The 22,072-nt window shown below is 40.4% G+C and overlaps 1 protein-coding gene across 4 annotated transcripts in view; it reads left to right on the top strand.

Moving 5' to 3' along the window:
* The first annotated feature begins 50 nt into the window (after positions 1-50).
* The window catches only part of PSMD5 (proteasome 26S subunit, non-ATPase 5), a 36,776-nt gene continuing 14,754 nt past the window's right edge, over positions 51-22,072 (top strand). For all 4 annotated transcript variants that reach the window (XR_013536253.1, XR_013536252.1, XM_078375395.1 and 1 more), the window contains exons 1-9: positions 51-236; positions 7,567-7,711; positions 9,076-9,189; positions 9,897-10,025; positions 12,291-12,400; positions 14,319-14,461; positions 16,773-16,964; positions 19,950-20,059; positions 20,178-20,318. Coding sequence is in view for 2 of the 4 variants with exons in the window: in XM_078375395.1 (XP_078231521.1) it covers positions 64-236; positions 7,567-7,711; positions 9,076-9,189; positions 9,897-10,025; positions 12,291-12,400; positions 14,319-14,461; positions 16,773-16,964; positions 19,950-20,059; positions 20,178-20,318 (1,257 nt within the window). In the remaining 2 variants the exon portion in view is untranslated. The remainder of the gene's footprint in view (positions 237-7,566; positions 7,712-9,075; positions 9,190-9,896; positions 10,026-12,290; positions 12,401-14,318; positions 14,462-16,772; positions 16,965-19,949; positions 20,060-20,177; positions 20,319-22,072) is intronic.

Raw genomic sequence — 22,072 nt, 5'->3', positions numbered from 1 at the left:
CGAGGCTCAGGGAAGCGACCCGGGAACTAGGCTGTCGGGCCAGCCCCTGCGTTGGGGGGTAAGATGGCGGCGCAGGCTTTGGCGCTGCTGAGGGAGGTGGCGAGGCTGGAAGCGCCGCTGGAGGAGCTGCGCGCGCTTCACTCCGTGCTGCAGGCCGTGCCGCTCAATGAGCTTCGCGAGCAAGCGGCGGAGCTGCGCCTCGGCCCGCTTTTCTCTCTGCTCAACGAGAACCATAGGTGAGAGGACCCCGGGGGCTTGAGCCGAGGAGAGAGGCACCCCTAAATACGGACAGGAAAGTGGTTGGAGGCAAGAACAGCCCTTTTCCCAGTCACAGGGGAGGTGGAAAGTAACCAATATTTGCAAAGAAGGAAGGATCCTGGGTTCTGAGGCAAGAGACGGTGTTCATGTTCAGCCTGAGAGTGCCCAGGGTCAGTTTTCTCCCGTTTTCTTGATACAGGAATTAAAGGAGGAAAGCAAAGTTGTCCACTTAAAAGGAGCATTCCACATCCTTTTGTACAGGTTCTTGATTTGTTTCCTCTTCCAAAAGGATCCTGTCCTGGCAATGTGGCAAGAACCGTCAGCATTTTAAATTCACATGCCTTTTCATCCAGTCATTCTTGTTACGAAAATTTAATATAGATATACGCGCACAAAATATGTAGTTATTTTGTCCTTTCGAACCCGAGGCTGAAATTGCTCCAAAAGCAGCGGCAGGGGAGTTTCCACAAGGGAGTGCTTCAAGATGTGGCTGGTTGAGATGCCCGAGAAAGAATCACTGAATACCAAGGCGATCAGTCCAAAAGCGTTTAGGGGGAAACTTGCAGAGGGCTGCAGAAATTGCCGAGACGGACACTGGGAGAAAAGAGGTGTTCCTGGGTATGTCCGCCGCGAAGGGGGTCAGGGTCAGTTCAGATGAGAGTTTAAAGGAATTTGGCTCAGGGTTGAGGTCAGTCTCTTTGAGTGTTTTGGGCAACAACCTAGGTAACTTTATCAGGCCTGGGAATGTTCAAGGCCCAGGTTTATGGTCAAGCGTGCTAGGGAAATATGCAGCTGGCTAGGTCAGAGAGCAATCAAGGCACTCTGATTTTCATCAGGACACAGAAAGAATATTTATAGCATATCATATGTGACACCAAAACACTGGAAACAATCTAAATATCCGTTAACAGAGGAGTCCAAATTATGCACTATTACTCTGTAACACTGTGCAGTTATTTAAGATACTGAGGTAGATGTATGTATATGTATGTGGACATGAAAAGACCTCTGTTGTTGAATGAAAAAGAAAATTGCAGGATTTATGAATCTGTAATTTTAATCTGTAATTTTAAAAAATGATTACAATCCTCCCAACCCCCACAGCCTTCTATAACTTATATATAACACTGGAAATATCTGCAAAGGTACACCAGAAACTATTGATAAGGAAATGGGGCTGAAAATAGTAGGACAATTTTTACTTTTGATATTTTACACATCAGTAGTGTTTGATTAAAAAACACTTTGTAGCCGGGCGCGAAGGCTCACGCCTGTAATCCCAGCACTTTGGGAGGCCGAGGAGGGTGGATCACCTGAGGTCGGGAGACCAGTCTGACCAACACGGAGAAACCCTGTCTCTACTAAAAATACAAAATTAGTTGGGTGTGGTGGTGCAGGCCTGTAATCCCAGCTACTAGGGAGGCTGAGGCAGGAGAATCGCTTGAACCCAGGAGGCAGAGGTTGGGGTGAGCCGAGATCGTGCCATTGCACTCCAGCCAGGGCAACAAGAGTGAAACTCTGCTTCAAAAAAAAAAAACTTTGTAGAGCGGGAGCAGTGGCTCACGCTTGTAATCCTAACACTTTGGGAGGCAGAGGCTGAGCTTGAGCTCAGGAGTTCAAGACCAGCTTGAGCAACACAGTGAAAACCTGTCTCTACAAAACAAGGCAAACAATTAATTGGACGTTGCCTGTAGTCCCGCTACTTTGAGGACTGAGGCGGGCGGATGGAGGATCGCTTGAACCCAGGAGGTGGAGGTTGCAGTGAGCAGAGATTGCCCACTGCACTCCAGCCTGGGTGACAGAGTGAGGCCCCGCCTGTCTGTTTTTTTGGGGGGGGGGGGTGGATTCGTGCTTTGTAGCCCAGGCTGGAGTACAATGGTGGGATCTAAGCTCACTGCAACCTCTGCCTCCCAGGTTCAAGTGATTCTCCTGCCTCACTCAGCTTCCCAAGTAGCTGGGACTATAGTAGCTGGACCACCACCACACCTGGCTAATTTTTTAGTAGAGACAGGGTTTTACCATGTTGGCCAAGACTGATTTCGAACTCCTGACCTCAAGTGATCCTCCTGCTTTGGCCTCCCAAAGTGCTGGGATTACAGGCATGAGCTACTGTGCCCAGCAGAGACTGTCTTTAAAAAAAAAAAAAAAAAAAGAAAGAAAAACATTTTATAATTCTGTCTTAGCTGGATTCTGGGTGAAAAAAAGGAGAAAAACCCCATTTCGTATTTGATAATTTAATCATTTAAAAGAGTTTTGAAATGTTTGTGATCCAAAGACTTTAAAATGACCTTACTACTTGAAAAGATTATGAACCAGAGAGTTAACACTGGCTATCAGGGCTTTCTTGGCTATGACCTTCTGAGATTCCTTCCTTTTTTGTAAGTGTTCGCCAATCATCAAGTCTTATCAGTTAACATTTCTCAAGTCTGTCTATGAAATATCTTATTTGTCCCCTCTTTAATCCAAGCCCTCATTTTTTTCCCTCTTGCTAGGTCTGTAGTATTAATCTCACTTCTCATTACCTCTGAAATTCCTTTTCTAGCAAGTCCTTCCCACCCTGTAACCCTAGTGAGCATACATCTCAGGTCAGTTGGTGCTAACCTTTTCCATGGTTTCTCATTGCCTATAGTGAGGTTTTAGAGTGCCATTTGGGCCCTTTACAGTATATTTCCATCCTACTTTTCCCATGTCACCTTTTTCCTCCACTCCACTTTTCATCTGCTCCAGCTACCATGTGGCACCCTTATTTTTTCTGAAGTGTGACTTGCACTTTCCTAACTTTACTCATACCACCCTTCTAACTGAAATACTTCGCTGTCTATCCTGTCCATCCTTATAGGCCCACTAAAGAGCCATCCCCTCCAAAATATTTTTCTCAATTATTCCAGTTGCAAATGACTGCTCCTCAAATCTGCTAAAGGACATTATTGTTATTTCTGTAAATGATACTTGACACTATTACCTATGTTATAGTTCTCTGTGTGTCTATTTCTAGTTTGTAAATTCTTCGAAGGCAGTGACTGCATTTTGTTCATCTCTGCATCCCTCTTAGGGCCCAGCACGCAATGCAGTATATACACAAAGATGAGACTCACAGAGTTTAGAGTGACCACCTAGTCCAACCTCTTCATTCTAGAGATGAAGAGACTTTCAAAGGTCTTACCACAAGTTGATAACAGAAGCAGTAGGAACTGAAGTGAGGGAGAGTTTGAGGACAAAGGTCCATGGGAAGATAGTTTGCTAAATGAAGGAGCAGTGCTTTAGGGAACGATTATAATGGAAATTTAAAGACAGAGTAATTCGGAACTGGATACATAGTAGATACCAATTGCAATTTGTGGGAATAATTCTCTGGACAGTATCTGGCAGTCTCCAGATATATTGCTGTTATCCTGACTAAACCACATAGGTTGCTGCGTATTGGTTCACAGTCTGATCTTGTAGATGTAAATTAAAATCTTGACAGTTTTTTTTTGAGAGAGTTTAAGTTCTAAGATTACTGCTTTAGAATATGAAAATCAAACAAGACTAATTTTAAGCATTAACTCTTTGGCTTGTTAGCACAGAAGGGTCACATAGGACCTAAAACTTGTGCACTGTACAGTTTAACATACCACTATTTTTTAACAGCTTTTTAAGGATATAATTTGTATACAATGAACTGCACTTAATAAAATTTACAAGTTGGCAAGTTTTGACATACATATACACCCGTGAAGCCATCACCACAATCAAGATAGCAAATATATCTTTCACTCCCAGAAGCTCCCTCACACCCCTTGCTAATCTCTCCCTGTTTCAACCAGGCAACCACTGATCTGCTTTCTATCTCTAAAGATGAACTTGCCCCTTATTTTGGCCAAACATGGGAGGAAGGGATCATTTAAATGGAGTCACACATTATGTATTCTTTTGTTTTGTTTCCTTTACACAGCATAGTTATTTTGAGATTTATCTGTGTGGCATGAATCAATAGTTCATTTCTTTTTATTGTTGAGTAGTAGTCCATTGTATGAATGTACTACAATTTGTTTATCCATTCCCCTGTTGGTGAACATTTGAGATTTGAATTGTTTTCTGTTTGGAGATATTATAAATAACATTGCTGTGAACATTCATGTACAAGTCTTTACATAAATATATCCTTTCTTTTCTCTTGAGTAAATAGCTAGGGGTGGAATGGCTAGATGGTGTGGTAGGTGTATACTTTTTAAGCAATTACCAAACTGTTTTCCAAAGTGGTTACACTATTTTACCTTTCTACCAGCAGTGTATGAGAATGGATCATAGACCTAAAATATAAAGCCTAGCACTACAAAACTTCTAGAAGAAAACATAGGGAAAAGAATTTATGACCTTTAGTTAAAAGACTTCTTTAATATGACACCAAAAGCATGATCCATACAAGAACAAATTGAGCTGGGCATGGTGGCTCATGCCTGTGGTCCCAGATACTCAGGAGGCTGAGGTGGAGGCTACAGTGAGCTGTGATTGCTCCATTACACTCCAGCCTGAGTGACAGAGATCCTGTCTTAAAAAAAAAGAACAAAGTGATAGAAAGTAGAATTCATCAAAATTAAACATCCTGTTCTTTAAAGGTCACATACAGTTAAGAGAATGAAAAGTCACAAATGAAGAAAAATCTTTGTGAAGAATATATCTGATTAAGGACTTGTATTCAGAATATGTAAGGAGCTTTCAAAACTAAATAGCAAGAAAAGAAATAACCCAATTTAAACGTGGGCAAAAGATTTGAACAAGAAGTACAGATGGTAAATATGCATGTAAAAAGATATTCAATATTAATCAGCAGGGAAATGCAAATTAAAATTACAGTAAGATTCTACTGCACACTATTAGATTGGCTAAAATTGTAAAAGGCACAGAAGCAACGCAACCCAAGTGTGGAACCAAAGTGTCTATGAAGAGATGAATGGATAAACAAAATGGGGTATATACATATACAATGGGATATTGTACATATTGCCTTAAAAAGAAAGGAAATTCTGACAGGTGAACTTTGAAGACATTATACTAAATGAAGTAAACCAGACACAAAAGGACAAATGGTGGTTGCCAGGAGCTTGGGAGGGGAGAATAGGAAGTGTTCGGTGGGTGCAGAGTTTCTGGTTGGGAAGATGAAAACATTCTGGAGATGGATGATGGTGATGGCTGGACAACAAAGTGAATATACTTATTGCCACAGAACTGTACATTTAAGAATGGTTAAAATGGTAAATTTGACCTACGATCATGTTTTTTTAAAGAGAAAGAAAACCGTACTCATGTATCCCCATTCCTCCTCTTCCCCTTTCCCCCAGCCTCTGGCAACCAGGAATCTATTTTCTGTATGGATTTGTCTATTCTGGACATTTGATATAAATAGAATCATTCTCAAAAGGAAGCCTTTTGGTTCTGGCTTATTTAACTTAGCATAATACTTAAAAGGTTTATTCATGTTGTAATATATATCATTACTTCCTTGCTTTTTTTGACATTGTCTGCACATAACACATTTATCCATTCATCACTTGGTGGGCATTTGGGTTGTTTCCACTGCTGTGAACATTTGTGTACAAGTTTTTATGAAAATACATGTTTTCAATTATCTTGGGTGTAAAAACATTCTTAATACTACCTTAGGTTCAGTTATGCAAAGTGGAATCTTAAATTAAAAGGGTATGTTCTTTTTTTTTTTTTTTGAGACAGAGTCTCACACTGTCACCCTGGCTGTAGTGCAGAGGCACAATCTTGGCTCACTGCAGTCTCCACCTCCTGGGTTCAAGCAATTCTCCTGCCTCAGCCTTCCTAGTAGCTGGGACTATAGACATACGCCACCACGCCCAGCTAATTTTTTTGTATTTTTAGTAGAGATGAGGTTTCACCAGGTTGGCCAGGGTGGTCTCGATCTCCTGACCTTGTGATCTGTCCACCTTGGCCTCCCAAAGTGCTGGGATTACAGGATTGAGCCACCACGCCTGGCAAGGTCTGTTCATTTTTAAGGCTTTTCATTTGTATTATGTAGTTACCTTCCCGAAAGGTTGTACCAGTTGAATTGTATGCTACTATTAACAATATATTAGCCCATTTATTTGTAATGTCTATTAAGAGACAAGAAAATTGTTCTTGAAATATCTTCTGTATCTACCAGTAGTAGTCACCAGGTTCTTTTTCATAGCGCTTCCCTCTTCTCTCCATCCCCACTGCTGCTCCCCTGATTTACTCTATCATCAGCTCTCACCATTAACTGTAATTGAAAATTTTTTCCCTAACACTGGTGTGGAGTGATTTCTAGAAGTCAGATCTCATCATTTTACTTCTTTATTTAAGACCACTTTGTGGCTTGCCATTGGTTTTCTGGAAAAAGTCTAAATTCCAAGCATGATATAAAATACTGGTTAGAATCTGGCTTCTGTGCACCTTTTCAGTTTCAGTTCTTGTCCTTAACCTTACCCTTTTACCTTCTTACCACCTGTCTTCCATTCTGACCCCAATCATACCAAGCTACTTATTCCTTGAAAGTATAACACTGTGTCTCATTCCTCTCTGCCTTTTCATGCACTGCTATTGCTACTCCCTGTACGTGGAACACATTTCTTCTAGATAACTCCTACTTTTTCTTAAAATTTAGTTTAGATGTTACCCTTCTAGGAAGCCTTCTCTGTACTCTCTGTTCTTTTTTAAGCTCCTATAGTTTCTGGCCTTAGCCTATAGCATTTATTTATTTGGATTACAGTTGCCTTTTTTTTTTTCTATATCTTTCATTGGATTGAGCTCCTTAAGACTAGAGAATATATCGGGCCGGGCTCAGTGGCTCACACCTGTAATCCCAACACTTTGGGAGGCCAAGGTGGGCGGATCACAAGGTCAGGAGTTCGAGACCATCCTGGCTAACACAGTGAAACCACGTCCCTACTAAAAATACAAAAAATTAGCCGGGTGTGGTGGCAGGCACCTGCAGGCTCAGCTGCTCAGGCGGCTTAAGCAGGAGAACTGCTTCAACCCAGGAGGCAGAGGTTGCAGTGAGCTGAGATCACACCACTGCATTCCAGCCTGAGTGACAAAAGTGAGACTATGTCTCAAGAAAAAAAAAAAAGACTAGAGAATGTATCTTATTCTTCTTTGTACCCTCAGCACAGGCAATGGGCATAATAGTTACTTGGCAAATGTTTAATAGGTGAGTGAAAGCTGCTGTTTTAAAAAGAAGTCTGTGTCGAGGAGATGCTGACCCAACCTTCAGATATTATTAGGTTGTTACTTCCTACTTGGCAGGACGTGAACTAATAAGATCTATGATATCTCCTTCAGGGAAAAGACTACTTTGTGTGTATCCATTCTGGAGAGATTGCTCCAAGCTATGGAACCAGTTCACGTGGCCCGGAACCTCAGGGTTGACCTGCAGAGGGGACTAACTCACCCTGATGATTCTGTAAAAATCCTCACTCTTTCCCAGGTATGAAATTTTACTAGGAACTGACATTGACCACCTGCTCTGGGCCAGATTCTGTACTGGGACAGAAAGATGAAGAAAGCACAGTATCTCTCTCTCTCTCTCTTTCTCTCTCTCTCTCTCCCCCACTCCCCCTCCCTCTTCTCTTCCCCTTTTCTCCTCTCCTCTACTTCTTTTCTCCCCCCTAGGAAATGTGTGGCCTTTTCCAATGTGCATAGCTAACTATAACCTGGGAGATACAAGCTAAAGAAAGAAGTTCCATTAAATATCATCTGAATCATTCATTAATCAGATACTGAGTTCCTTTTACATGCCAGGCATGGTGCCATATGCTGTTAGAGTTACCAAGATAAACAAAACCTATTACTTTCCTTCAAGGAGCTCCTAGTCTAAAGAAAAAAGATTCCTGTGTGTTCAAATAGCCCTGTGCCATGTTAGATTGTGTTACACTGGATGAACCAAATGCTATTGTAAAGATCACTAAACCAACAATTATCATCCTGGTAACCAAAGCATCCTACTATTTGAGTGAAGAGCTGATGCTAAGGATTACCTTGTTGAAATGGTAGGAGCTAAACAGTTACTCAGTAGATACTGAACTACTGTTTTCCTTTTCTGTGTTTATTCAGCAAAAAAGGGGGCTAGGCATGGTGGCTCATGCCTGTAATCCCAGCACTTTGGGAGGCCGAGGCAGGCAGATCACCTGAGGTCAGGAGTTCGAGACCAATCTGACCAACATGGTGAAACCCTGTCTCTACACAAATACAGAAATTAGCTGGACATGATGGCAGGTGCTTATAATCCCAGATACTCAGGAAGCTGAGGAGGAAGAATCTCTTGAACCCAGGAGGTGGCGGTTGTAGTGAGCTGAGATCACACCTCTGCACTCCAGCTTGGGCAACAGAGCGAGACTCTGTATCAAAAAAAGAAAAAGGGGTGGGGGATGATATCAGTTTATTCACTGGCCATTATATGCCAGATACTGTAACAGGGGCTTTGCCTATTCAGTCTCATTTAATCTTTGTTACCATGCTAGAATTAAATATTGTGTTCCCATTTTATGGATAAGAAATGAGGCTATAATTTGTGGCAAGGTCAATGTAGCTAAAAATAGAGCTGGGTTTGTATTGTTTTCACTCACTGAGCTATCTTACCTCTTTACCTACTTTCTTTTTTCTTTCCTTTCACAGATGTGACTATACCATATGTGTGTGAATGAATTTAGGTCATTTTGATTTTTTCTGACTTGACATAGAGCTGTGACCGCTAACTCCTAAAATAACTGCACAGTAATGAAACTGGACGATTGCGTGTTTACCATATATTGCCCTACTTTAGAAGAGTGTTTCTGATTGTTTTTCTTTCAGGTTGGAAGAATTGTTGAAAATTCTGATGCTGTTACTGAGATTCTAAACAATGCTGAATTACTAAAACAAATTGTTTATTGCATTGGTGGAGAGAATCTATCTGTAGCAAAAGCGGTGAGTCTACTAGAATCATTGACTTAAATGTGCAGAGACATTAGTGTCCCAAAAGATAAAGAAAGGCCTTCTGAATTGAGAGGTAAAGGTTTAGAATGGATGATTTGTGTAATTGAATTTGCAATCTCATATGGATTGTATAAAATAAATGGTTGTCAAGTAAATACCAGTAAACCCCTTTCATTTTCTAGGATACACATATCTACAGTATCTATCATAATTCTATGGGGAATACCATGTGTCTTTTCCAATTATAAATAATAGCTAAGGCCAGGCACGGTGGCTCACGCCTGTAATCCCATCACTTTGGGAGGCCGAGGCGGGTGGATCACGAGGCCAACAGATTGAAACCATCCTGGTCAACATGGTGAAATCCCGTCTCTACTAAAAATACAAAAAATTAGCTGGGCATGGTGGTGCGTGCCTGTAATCCCAGCTACTCAGGAGGCTGAGGCAGGAGAATTGCCTGAACCCAGGAGGCGGAGGTTGCAGTGAGCCGAGATCGCACCATTGCACTCCAGCCTGGATAACAAGAGCAAAACCCTGTCTCAAAAAAAATAAAAATAAATAAATAAATAATAGCTAAAACATAGTGAATGCTCATTAGGTAAGGTGCATTCCATGCACTAATTTTCATATCAGTCTTATGGAGTAGATGATAATTTCTGTGTTTTGGGGACATAAGAGATATTTTCTTTCCTTATAAGGCCATCAAATCCCTGTCAAGAATATCACTAACCCAAGCTGGACTCGAGGCTTTGTTTGAAAGCAATCTGCTGGATGATTTGAAAAGTGTAATGAAAACAAATGACGTTGTTCGATACAGGGTGTATGAGGTAAGACTAAAAGCATACTTTCTCATGCTTACAAAGCAGAATGCAATTTGGCTTACACTGGGAAGCAAGATGGCTCATTGAGTATATAATCTGTGCTTGGCCCTATAGTAGGTGCTGGGAATATAGGAATGCATTTCCAGGCTAGTATGAAAGACAGTCACAAAAAATACTTACAGCCCAGCACTTTGGAAGGCAAAGGCAGGAGGATCCCTTGAGGCCAGGAGTTTCAGAACAGCCTGGATAATATTACGAGACCCCATCTTTACAGAGAATTAAAAAATTAGCTGTGCATGCTGTTGTGTTCATGTCATCCCAGCTACCTGGGAGGTTGAAGTGGGAGGATCAACTGAGCCCAGAAAGTTGACACAGCAATGAGCAAGCCTTGGTTGTGCCACTGTACTCCAGCCTGGGCAACAGAGCAAGACCCTTTCTAAATACATATACATACATTTAGAAAGATACATATTTTGAGACAGAGTCTCACTCTGTTACCCAGGTTGAAGTATAGTGGCGTGATCTCAGCTCACTGCAACCTCCGCTATATATATATCTGTATGTATATATCTATATATATATACATATTTATTATGTATACATATTTATGTATACGTATTTATATCTATATATTTATATAGATATTTAGAGTGCAGTATAAGTACTATGAGAGAGAAGATATTAAAACCAGACTTGAAAAAATTTGTAGTAGTTAGAAGAAATGGCCCTTATTTGTACCAGCTTTGTACTTACTGAGCACTGTGCTAAAATACTCACATACATTATCTTTAATTCTTACAGTAAACTTTGTATGTTCTTATCATTAACCTCATATAGATGGAGCAATAGATCCAAGGCCACAAACTTAATAGGGTACATATTTGAAATGGAATCCTCTATAGTCTAATTCCCTTTTCAGAACACTTACTTTGCATGTTATACCATACTATGCTGCTTTTCCTTCTCCCTCTCAGTTTCCTGGCTCATTATCCTCTATTAAATCTTTAATTGTTGGAGCTTATGAAAACAGTTCCACTGTACTTTATATTCATTCCTAGATAGTTGTGATTCACTTATGATTTCACTTCCCATCTCTGATGATGGCTCTCAAATGTAAAGTTCCAACTGACATCTTTCTTCTGAACTCAAATGTTCATACTCAACTGCTTCCTCGCTCTTGGCCACTTGGACATATTCTAGGCCCTTCAGATTCATTCAGAAATCAAATTCCTGATCTTCCTTATCCACCCCATCTCCATCTAATTAAAAACGAGCAACAAACTGGCCCTGTCTCACAGTCTACTTAATTGAATGTTAGATCTTGGCTCATTCTGAGGCCTGTTTTCCCTGCCACATGTTCATTCGGTCATCATATTGTGTCGATTCTATTTAAACCCATGCTTTTCTCTTCATTAGTACAGTTTCTACCACCCTAGACTAATGTACTGGTATCACTCACCTGGGCTACTATAGTTGCATCCAAACTGGACTCCACCCATCCAGTTTTGTCATCCCTAGTCTGTCTTCACATGCAGTCAGAATGGTCTTTTAAAAGTCCAAATCTGATTGTGTCATTTCTCTGCTTAAAACCCTTCAGTGTCTTCCTATATCTCCCAGTAAGACCTCAGGATATACTTGTTGAACGAGTAAGAGAATGACTGACTGACAGAATGCCTGAATGAGTGAATGGTTTTATAATCCATTTGTTGTAACTGATTCAGGCTTTTGTACCCTGATTGATGTTTGCATGTGTGGGAAAGTGCTGATACACCCTGATATAATGGAACATTTCTTGTGCCACAGTGGCCAGGCATGGTGGCTCATGCCTGTAATCTCGGCACTTTAGGAGGCCAAGGCAGGCAGGTGACTTCAGGCCAGGAGTTCAAGACGAGCATGGCAAAACCCCATCGCTAACTAAAAAATATAAAAATAAATTAGCCAGGTAGTGCGTGCCTGTAATCTCAGCTACTCAGGAGGCTATGGCACAAGGATTGCTTGAACCTGGGAGGTGGAAGTAGCAGTGAGCTGAGATCACGCCACTGTACTTCAACTTGGGTGACAGAGCGAGACTCTGTCTCAAAAAAAAAAAAAACTGTGCCAAAGTAATTTCTTATGTGTTCACTGAAGTTTTTCTACTTAAAGAGGTAGAGACAAATAATGGATTTTTTAAAACTCATTTATAAAAAGTACTTAGTCCTACGTTTAACTGCAAATGAGATCTATCAGGCCTATGGCTGTTTTGACCTTTTTCTTTTTCTGTTTTTATTTCAGCTAATTGTAGAGATTTCTTCTGTGTCACCAGAATCTTTAAACTACTGTACCACAAGTGGATTGGTAACCCAGCTCCTGAGAGAGCTGACTGGTGAAGATGTGTTAGTCAGGTATGTTGACTGAGAGTTCTTAAAGTGAAATGTCCTCTTTTGAAGGGCCGGGAAACAACCTGGGGATGTCTGTGATTTTCTTTATTAAAGACTTCACCCAGGTTGCAATCTCATGACTGATGTGTGTCCTGCAGGAGGGACCTTTAGAAAGTTGCTCAAGTTACGTTGTGACAACATACTGGAACTTGGCAAAGTCCCACATGACAATTCAGCTACTTTCAAGTGACTGTGTTCCCTGTCCCTAAGTCTGTGTGCTCTTAAAAAGTTGCAATTGCATGGTAACTGCCATTTTGTATTACTAATATTTCATCATATGCATTTTTTTGGCATTGTTAAATAGCAGTATCATGGCATGATAGAAAGAATATGGGCTAGGCCAGGCACGGTGGCTCACGTCTGTAATCCCAGTACTTTGGGAGGCCGAGGTGGGCAGATTATGATGTCAGGAGTTTGAGACCAGCCTGATTAACATGGTGAAACCCGCCTCTACTAAAAATACAAAAATTAGCCGGGCACAGTGACACACGCCTGTAGTCCCAGATACTTGGGAGGCTAAGGCAGGAGAATGGTTTGAACTCAGGAGGTGGAGGTTGTGGTGAGCCAAGATCGTGCCACTGCACTCCAGCCTGGCAACAGAGCAAGACTTCCTCTCAAAAAAAAAAAGAATATGGGCTTTTCAAAATAAGGAAGACTTGGCTTGCATGCCTTTCTACTATTTATTAGCTGTTTGGCCTTGGACAGATTATTGTAAGCTTTCTACACCTCAGTCAGTTTTCTCATCTCTCAGATAGAACAATAACTCTGTAAAAAAGATACTGTAAGTATTAAGCTAATTGACCATAAGAAGCAGTACAATGGCTGACATTAGGTTCTCCAAGAAATGTTAATTCCAGTCTCTTCCAGCCCCTATTCCCTCTACTCCCTAAATCCTTTTTAATGTCTTCCAAATGTTCTTTGTTGATATTCCACAGTTTACTAATACCTACTCATTATTAAACAGTTGATTTGTTTCAAGTATTTTGCTGTTATGATAGCATTATAGTTATCTTTGCATATGTAAGTTTTGATTTTTCTTACCTTAAATGATTTTTTGATCATCCTGTGTTCTTTAAACATGGCTGAATTTGTTAAACCTATATGAGTAAATCAGCCACTAGTTACATTGCTTCAGTGCATTTGAGTGTCTCAACCTATGAGACAATTATTTTTGTTAATTATTTGTTAGCATTGTATCAAATTTCATTAAACAGAAAAAAAAAAACCTGTAAATGGTTAGTCAAAACACTTTAGGATCAACTATAAACTGTAAAAATAAATCTTTTAGTTATTTTCTTTGATCATGGTTAGATATGAGATAATACCAAAGACATTATTAATTTCTTAATATGTGGCAATGGCATTATAACTGTGTGAGGAAACATTTGTGTTCTGTAGAGATGCATACTGAAGTATGCAGGGATAAATGGCAGGGTGACTAGGATTTGCTTTAAAATAGTTCAACAGAAAATTGGGAAAAAATGAAATAAGTAAAGCAAAATCTTCATAACCCTAAAATCAGGTTATAGGTATATAGGGGCTTATTGTATTATTCTCATTACTTTTGTGTATGTTTGATACTTCAGAATAAAATTTTTAAAAAATATTTTAGGAAGCAGCTAGGTTATAGTGGAAACAATAGTGGACTTCAAATCAGAAGGTCAAGATTTAAATCAAAACTCTGCCTATAATAACAATGTGATTCCAGATAAGTCACGGCAACTTTCTAGGCCTTAGTGCCTCATCTAAAAAGAGGAGCCAAGACTGTTGACCTTTCAAATGTGGTGGGAAGAATTAAATAAGATAATGTATATGAAAGCAGTTTATAAACTATGCAAATCATGTACAAACTCTCCTTGTTTTTGTCCTTCTGACATTTTAGAGCCACCTGTATAGAAATGGTGACGTCACTGGCATATACTCATCATGGACGACAGTACCTTGCTCAAGAAGGAGTAATTGACCAAATTTCTAATATAATTGTTGGGGCAGATTCAGACCCTTTCTCTAGCTTCTATTTGCCAGGTAAGAAATGCGGATACCTATGGAAATGATGGTGCATGTTTTATTTGTGGTAGGCTGAGGTGGGTGGATCACGAGGTCAGGAGATCAAGACCATCCTGGCTTACGCCAGGTGTGGTGGCTCACACTAGTAATCCCAGCACTTTGGGAGGCCAAGGTGGGTGGATCACAAGGTCAGGAGTTGGAGATCGGCCTGGCCAATATGGCAAAAACCTGTCTCTACTAAAAATACAAAAATTAGCTGGTGTGGTGGCAGGTGCCTGTAATCCCAGCTACTTGGGAGCCTGAGGCAGGAGAATGGCTTGAACCTGGGCAACAGAGTGGATTTTGAGACCATCCTGGCCAACATGGTGAAACCCTGTCTCTACTAGAAGTACAAAAAGTAGTCCGAAGTGGTGGTGTGTGCCTATAATCCTAGCTACTCAGTAGGCTGAGGCAGGAGAATCCCAGGAACCCAGGAAATGGAGGGTGCAGTGAGCTGAGCTCGGGAAGAGAGAGAGAGAGAAGTAAAAATGTCTGACATAATTTTATATTAATATATGTAATAAAGATTTCACAAAAAGCTGTTGAATGAATATAACATCAATAAAGCTACAAGATACAAAATCAGTGCATAAAAATCAGCATTTCTATACTCTAACAGTGAACTCTGAAACAGTAATCAAAGATACATTCCCATTTACAATAGCATTCAAAAAAATTAAATATTTATGAATAAATTTAAAGAGGTGAAAGATCTATCCACTGAGAACTATAAAAACTGATGAGAACACGGGGACACAGGGACGGGAGCATCACACACTGGGATCAGTAGAGGGGAAATAGGAAAGGGACAGCAGTGGGTGGGGAGTTGGGGAGGAATAACATGGGGAGAAATGCCAGATATAGGTGATGGGGAGGAAGGCAGCAAACCACACTGCCATGTGTGTACTTATGCAACAATCTTACATGTTCTTCACATGTACCCCAAAACCTAAAATGCAATAAATAAATAAAACTGATGAAAGAAATTGAAGAAGATGCAAATAAATGAAAGTTATCCTATATTCATAGATTGAAAGAATTAATATTATTAAAATGTCCGTGCTACCCAAAGCACTATAGATTCAGTGCATTCCCTACCAAAATTACCAAATTTAATGACATTTTTCATGAAAGCAGAAAAATCAGTTTTAAAAATATACATATTTCAGAATACATTGTTCACGATAAAGATATATGACTTTTTATTAGCTGGGTGTGGTGGCGCGTGCCTGTAATCCCAGCTACTCAGGAGGCTGAGGCAGGAGAATTGCCTGAACCCAGGAGGCGGAGGTTGCGGTGAGCCAAGATCACGCCACTGCACTCCAGCCTGGGTAACAAGAGCGAAACTCCGTCTCAAAAGTTAAAAGTTAACTTTTTTTTTTTTTTTCCCGCTTCCTGGGTTCAGGCAATTCTCCTGCCTCAGCCTCCTGAGTAGCTGGGATTACAGGCACGTGACACCATGCCCAGCTTATTTTTTGTATTTTTAGTAGAGACGGAGTTTCACCATGTTGACCAGGATGGTCTCCATCTCTTGACCTCGTGATCCACCCGCCTTGGCCTCCCAAAGTCCTGGGATTACAGGCTTGAGCCACCGCGCCCAGCAAAAGTTAACTTTTTAAAAAAGAAGATACTTATAGCCTCTTAATGAGGGGGAATCCATTGCTCTGGGAGCTGTGTAGTGTTGACTTTGGTTTTCTGGAAACATCAGTGCTATTTAGAACTATGCTATTTAGGATATTTTTCTTTTGAAGATCAACGAAAACATAAATGAAAATACTAGTAATGACATTTACAGTATGTTTCACAGATTAATCATGTCTCTGAGTGGGAATCCATATGTATGGTAGGATCTACTCTTGCCATTTGCCATTTTATTCTGGGACATGGTTGATTAGTTGTTCTTGAACACTTAGAAATTGGATATGTATGTCTTCCTTGGGTAGCCTAGCTTATTTTATTAATGAACATACCCATTTAAAAAATTCTTCCTGGTAGTGACTCTAAACTTGCCTTCCTGTAATTTGTATCTACTGATCCTTGTTCTTTGTTCTCCCTCTTGCATGTGACGGTACTTCAATAGCTATTCCCAGCTCCATTGACTCTCTCAGGATCACACATCACAGGTCCTTCAGAATCTGCTAATGGTCTCTCTGATCTCCAGGCATCACACTACTCTAACCTTTCTCCACTTTCTGGCCTGCAGTTCATTTCTGTTCCTATGAAGTCATAGGGCCCACAATTTATGCTGTCTTGCTCCCCTATTAAAATATATTTTTGTAAATCTCTTTAGGATTCGTGAAGTTTTTTGGAAACCTGGCTGTCATGGATAGTCCTCAGCAGACCTGTGAACGTTATCCTGTCTTTATGGAAAAAGTCTTTGAAATGATAGAAAGTCAGGACCCCACTATGATTGGTGTAGCTGTAGACACAGTTGGAATCTTGGGATCCAATGTTGAAGGAAAACAGGTTTTACAGAAAACAGGTTGGTATGACTTGGCTCTGTTCTGGGTTATCTTAATTTTTGATAAGGGTTCAATATGTAAGTTCATTTGCTGGTGGGTTAACTACATTGTAGAAACTATTTTATGGGTTGCAGTCTTGTTAACCATGACCTTGGACTCATGTCTAAAAGTCTAATAATTAAATAATTACTACTGCAACCCCCTCTCCCCCCCCCCCTTTTTTTTTTTTTTGACTTTTCACTGTTTAGGTTTCTACCAATCAGTTTCAACCAAATATTGTTTTCTATTTCCCCTCTACGTCTTCTTTGGCCCGATTTCATGGTACAAAGACCATGGGCTAGAGTCAGAAAGGGCTGGATTCATATCCTTGAGTTTTCTATTCCTTTCTTTTTCTTTTCTTTCTTTTTTTTTTTTTTTTTAAGAGATCAGGGGTGTCTCTCTGTTACCGAGGCTTGCCTCAAACTCCTGGGCTCAAGTAGTCGTCCTGCCTCATCCTCATGGGCTGGGACTGCAGGTGCACACCATTGACTTTGCTTTTGAACTTCATTTACTCACTTCACTTTTCTAGCCTCATTTTCTTCATTTATAAAAATAGCATAACAACTACTTCTTAGGGTTGTTGTGAATATGAAATTTTGGGGGGGTTTGTAATGTCAAGAAAGGAAAATAAAAGTTTTTTAAATAAGATTTTATGTTAAGAGAGATACTTCTGGCTGGGCACAGTGACTCATTCAGCACTTTGGGAGGCCAAGGTGGATGGATTGCCTGAGCTCAGGAATTCAAGACCACCCTGGGCAACATGGCAAAATCTTGTCTCTATTAAAGAATATAATAACTAGCCAGGCGTGGTGCTGCGCAGTGCTGGTTCCAGCTACTTAAGAGGCTGAGGCAGGAGAATCGCTTGAACCTGGCAGGTAGAGTTTGCAGTGAGCTGAGATTATGCCACTGCACTCCAGCCTGGGTGACAGAGTGAGACTCTGTCTCAAAAAATAAAATAAAATAAAAGGCCAGGCGTGGTGGCTCACCCCTGTACTCCCAACATTTTGGGAGGCCAAGGCAGGTGGATCACTTGAAGTCAGGAGTTCAAGACCAACCTGGCCAACATGGTGAAACCCCATCTCTACCTAAAATACAAAAATTAGCTGAGTGTGGTGGCACGTGCCTGTAGTCCCAGCTACTCAGGATAATGTCTTGAACCCAGGAGGCAGAGGTTGCGTTGAGCTGAAATGACACCTCTACACTCCAGCCTGGGCAACAGAATGAGACTTTATCTAAAATAAAAAGAAAGAAAAAAGAAAGATACTCCTATGGAGCATCCATACATCCATGAGGATCAATAGCACAACAAATTATACGCACAAAATAATATGCAGCCCAATTGTTAAAATTCTTGATATGCATATGTTGAAAATTATCATGCCTATACTCCCATCACTTTAGGAGGCCAGGAATTGCAGACTAACCTAGGCAACAACAACAAAAATTAGTCAGGTGTGGTGTGGTGCATGACTATAGTCCAGCTACTTGGGAGGCTAAGGTGGGAGGATCATTTGAGCCCAGGAGATCAAGGCTGCAGGGATCCATGATCACGCCATTGCACTGCAGCCTAGGTGACAGAGTGAGACCCCCATCTCAAAAAATAAAAATTTAAATAGTTTGGGCAAGGTGGCTCATGCCTATAATCCCAGCACTTTGGGAGGCCAAGGCGGGTGGATCACCTGAGGTCAGGAGTTCAAGACCAGTCTGGCCAACATGGCGAAACCCGGTCTCCACTGAAATACAAAAATCAGCTGGGTGTGGTGGCATTCGTCTATAATCCCAGCTACTTGGGAGGCTGAGGCAGGAGAATGGCTTGTACCTGGGCAGCAGAGGTTGCAGTGAGCCAAGATCAGGCCCCTGTACTCCAGCCTGGGTGACACAGTGAGACTCCATTTCAAAAAAATAAAAAATATTAAAATTAAAAAAATTAATATGCTGTTGCGTATCATAGCTAATATCCTTGTTTTATGTAGTTTTCTAAGTGTTTTTACCTATGACATAATCTTTTTACATACCTGCAAAGAACATACTACTGTCATTTTCATTTTCCAGATAAGGTAGATGAAACTTAGAGGAGTTAAGAAAATTTCTAAGTTCATACTAATTAGGGCAGCTGCTACTCAAGTCTAGGTCCTTTGATTCCAGTTTTATAACTTTGCCTTATATGTGCTGTGTTGCATGTAATTGTGTGTCTAGGCCTGTCACTTGTTCTCTAATTACATGCTTATTTTTGTATTGGTCTAGGTTGGTGGAGATCATTGTGTATGACAGCATAATTTTTAAAAATCTCATTTTTCACTTCATATCCATTAGGATGGATATTACTTAAAAAAACCATAAAATAAGTGTTTTATGTGGAGAAACCATAACCCTTGTACATTTTACATTTCCTTCATCCAACATCTCCACTTCTAGGTATATACCAAAAAAAAATTGTACAAATGTTTATACACCCATGTTCATAGCAGCATTATTCATGATAACCAAAAAAAGGTGCAAGCAATTCAATGTTCATTGATAGTGAATCAATAAACAAAATGTGGTATATACATACAATGGAATATTACTCAGCCTTTAAAAAGAATGAGATTCTGGCACATGCTACAGCATGGAGGAATTTGCACCACTGATAACATTATGCCAAGTGTAGTAAGCCAGATACATAAGGACAGTACTGTATGATTCCACTTAGATGATATACTTGGAAGAATCCAGTTCACAGGAGGTAGAATGGTGGTTGGCAGGGGATGAAGGTAGGGAAGAAAGGGAATTATTGTTTAATAGATACAGAGTTTCAGTTTGGGTTGATGAAAACGTTCTAGAGATGGATAGTTATGATGGTTGCACAACAATGTGAATGTACGTAATAGCACTGAACTATGCATTTAAACATGGTTAAAATGGTAAATTTTATGTTGTGTATATTTTACCATGATGAAGAAGAATCTCATTGTTATCCTTCAAAGGAACTCGCTTTGAACGCTTGCTCGTGAGACTAGGTCATCAAGCAAAGAATGCCTCAATGGAGCTAAAAATTAGATGTTTGGATGCAATTTCATCTCTTCTGTACTTACCAGTAAGTAGACTGGGAAATTAATAAAGGACAGTGGGTCCCAGGTGTCCTGATTTCCAAATAAGTTCTTTTCTCCAGATGAATTAACCTTGTGATGAGATTTTCCTTTTCTTTCCTATAGCCTGAGCAGCAGACTGATGACCTTCTGAGGATGACAGAATACTGGTTTTCTTCTTTATCCCGGGATCCACTGGAGCTCTTCCGTGGCATTAGCAGTCAACCCTTCCCTGAACTACACTGTGCTGCCTTAAAAGTGTTCACAGTAGGTATTCTCTTCCATAGGTCCTTCTGGAACCCTGCCAGTTCAACACTTGAGTACTTACAGTGAGCTAGAGCCTGTGCCATCTCTGGGGATGCACAAGTGCAGAGTATAGTTTCTACCTTCTGCTACCTTAGAGACTAAAGAAGGAGACAGATTTATAAACAGATTGTTTCAGTAAAAGATACTAGGTGCTGTTTGAGGTTTGAACAGGATGCTATGTGATCGCATGGTTAATTCCAGAATTTTTATCTGCCATCCTCTGTTGACCTAGTCCTGGTCTTGCTAAGCCTAATTTCCCCTGCTTCTTAACCTCTTACTCTTGTCAAGGACTAACTCAGGTATGTCTTCAGCACACTTTGCCCAGATTGACAAGGTTCAGTTAAACAATGTTGGCTTTCCTGTGTTGCATATATTTATTTCTTCAGCAAATATTTATTGAGTTTCTGTTTTTGCTCAGTGAAGGGCATACAACAGTAAACCAAATATATAAAGACCTTCCTTCCTTTCATGTAGTTTCCTGTCTATTGAAGGAGGCAGGCAGTAAATATAATTGTACAGTTACTCATGTAATTACAGCTATGGTAAGTATTATACCTTTGTGTTCTATTTGTTATATTATGTTGCAAATGTTTATTGACCTGTCTCACTTATTAAGTAGGGTTGGTTGACAGCAGGAAGCATATCTGCTTCATCTTTGTAGCCCCAGCATAGAAAGGTAGTAATCACTTTAGTAATCTTATCAATGGGATCTCAGACAGCATACATGGCCTAGACTAGGAGGGAATAAAGAGAATGGCAGGGACAAATGAGGGAAGGCTTCCTGAGGATGTGATACAGGATCTGGGTATTGAAGAATACAGGTATTCCTACAATCTTCAGAAACAATTCTTTAAGACTGCTTCAGCCGGCTGGACGTGGTGGCTCATGCCTGTAATCCCAGCACTTTGGGAGGCTGAGGCGGGTGGATCATGAGGTCGAGAGATCGAGACCATCCTGGCCAACATGGTGAAACCCTGTCTCTACTAAAAATACAAAAATTAGCTGGGCGTGGTGGCATGGTGGCACGCACCTATAGTCCCAGCTATTCGGGAGGCTGAGGCAGGAGAATTGCTTGAACCCAGGAGGCGGAGGTTGCAGTGAGCTGAGATCGCACTGCACTCCAGCCTGGTGCCTGGGGATGAAGCAAGACTCTGTCTCAAAAAAAAAAGACAGCTTCACTCTTGTATTTATAAGGGATCATTGTATGAGATGGCCATTTTGGCTCCTGCTTAGTATTTTCATTATTAGTTTATTTTGGTTTTACTCTTCTTTATCCTGTGCTTAGTTGGTTCCATTGTAGAAATAATTTTTTTTCTAGGTCAGTGCAAAAGTATGTAGAAATAATTTTTATTTACTAGTTGGGATAACTATTTTTATTCATGCCTACATTCATGCTTGGTTGTGAAGTAGGCCAAAGTTTCTCAAACATTAATCTTAGGAATCTTACTGAAATGCAGATTCTAATTCAGTACTTGTGGGGAGAGCCTGAGATCCTGAATGTCTAATAAGCTCTCAGGTGATGCTGATGCTACTTGTCTGTGGAACACATTTTGAGAGGAAAAAACTAGGCCATAAGCTAGATTGTTACTTCTTTTTCATTAAAATGTAATAGGTTTTGAAAAACTTACTCTTATAATTTGGAAAATACTTAGAATTTTTAAATATCACATAAAGTCATAGCTTTTGGTGCATTTCCTTTTAGTTTTTGTATTAGT

This window comes from Callithrix jacchus, chromosome 1 (assembly GCF_049354715.1).
Source record: "Callithrix jacchus isolate 240 chromosome 1, calJac240_pri, whole genome shotgun sequence".
NCBI classification, from domain to species: domain Eukaryota; kingdom Metazoa; phylum Chordata; class Mammalia; order Primates; family Cebidae; genus Callithrix; species Callithrix jacchus.
Note: the sequence above shows the minus strand (reverse complement) of the source record. Positions and strands in the feature narration are given on the sequence as shown.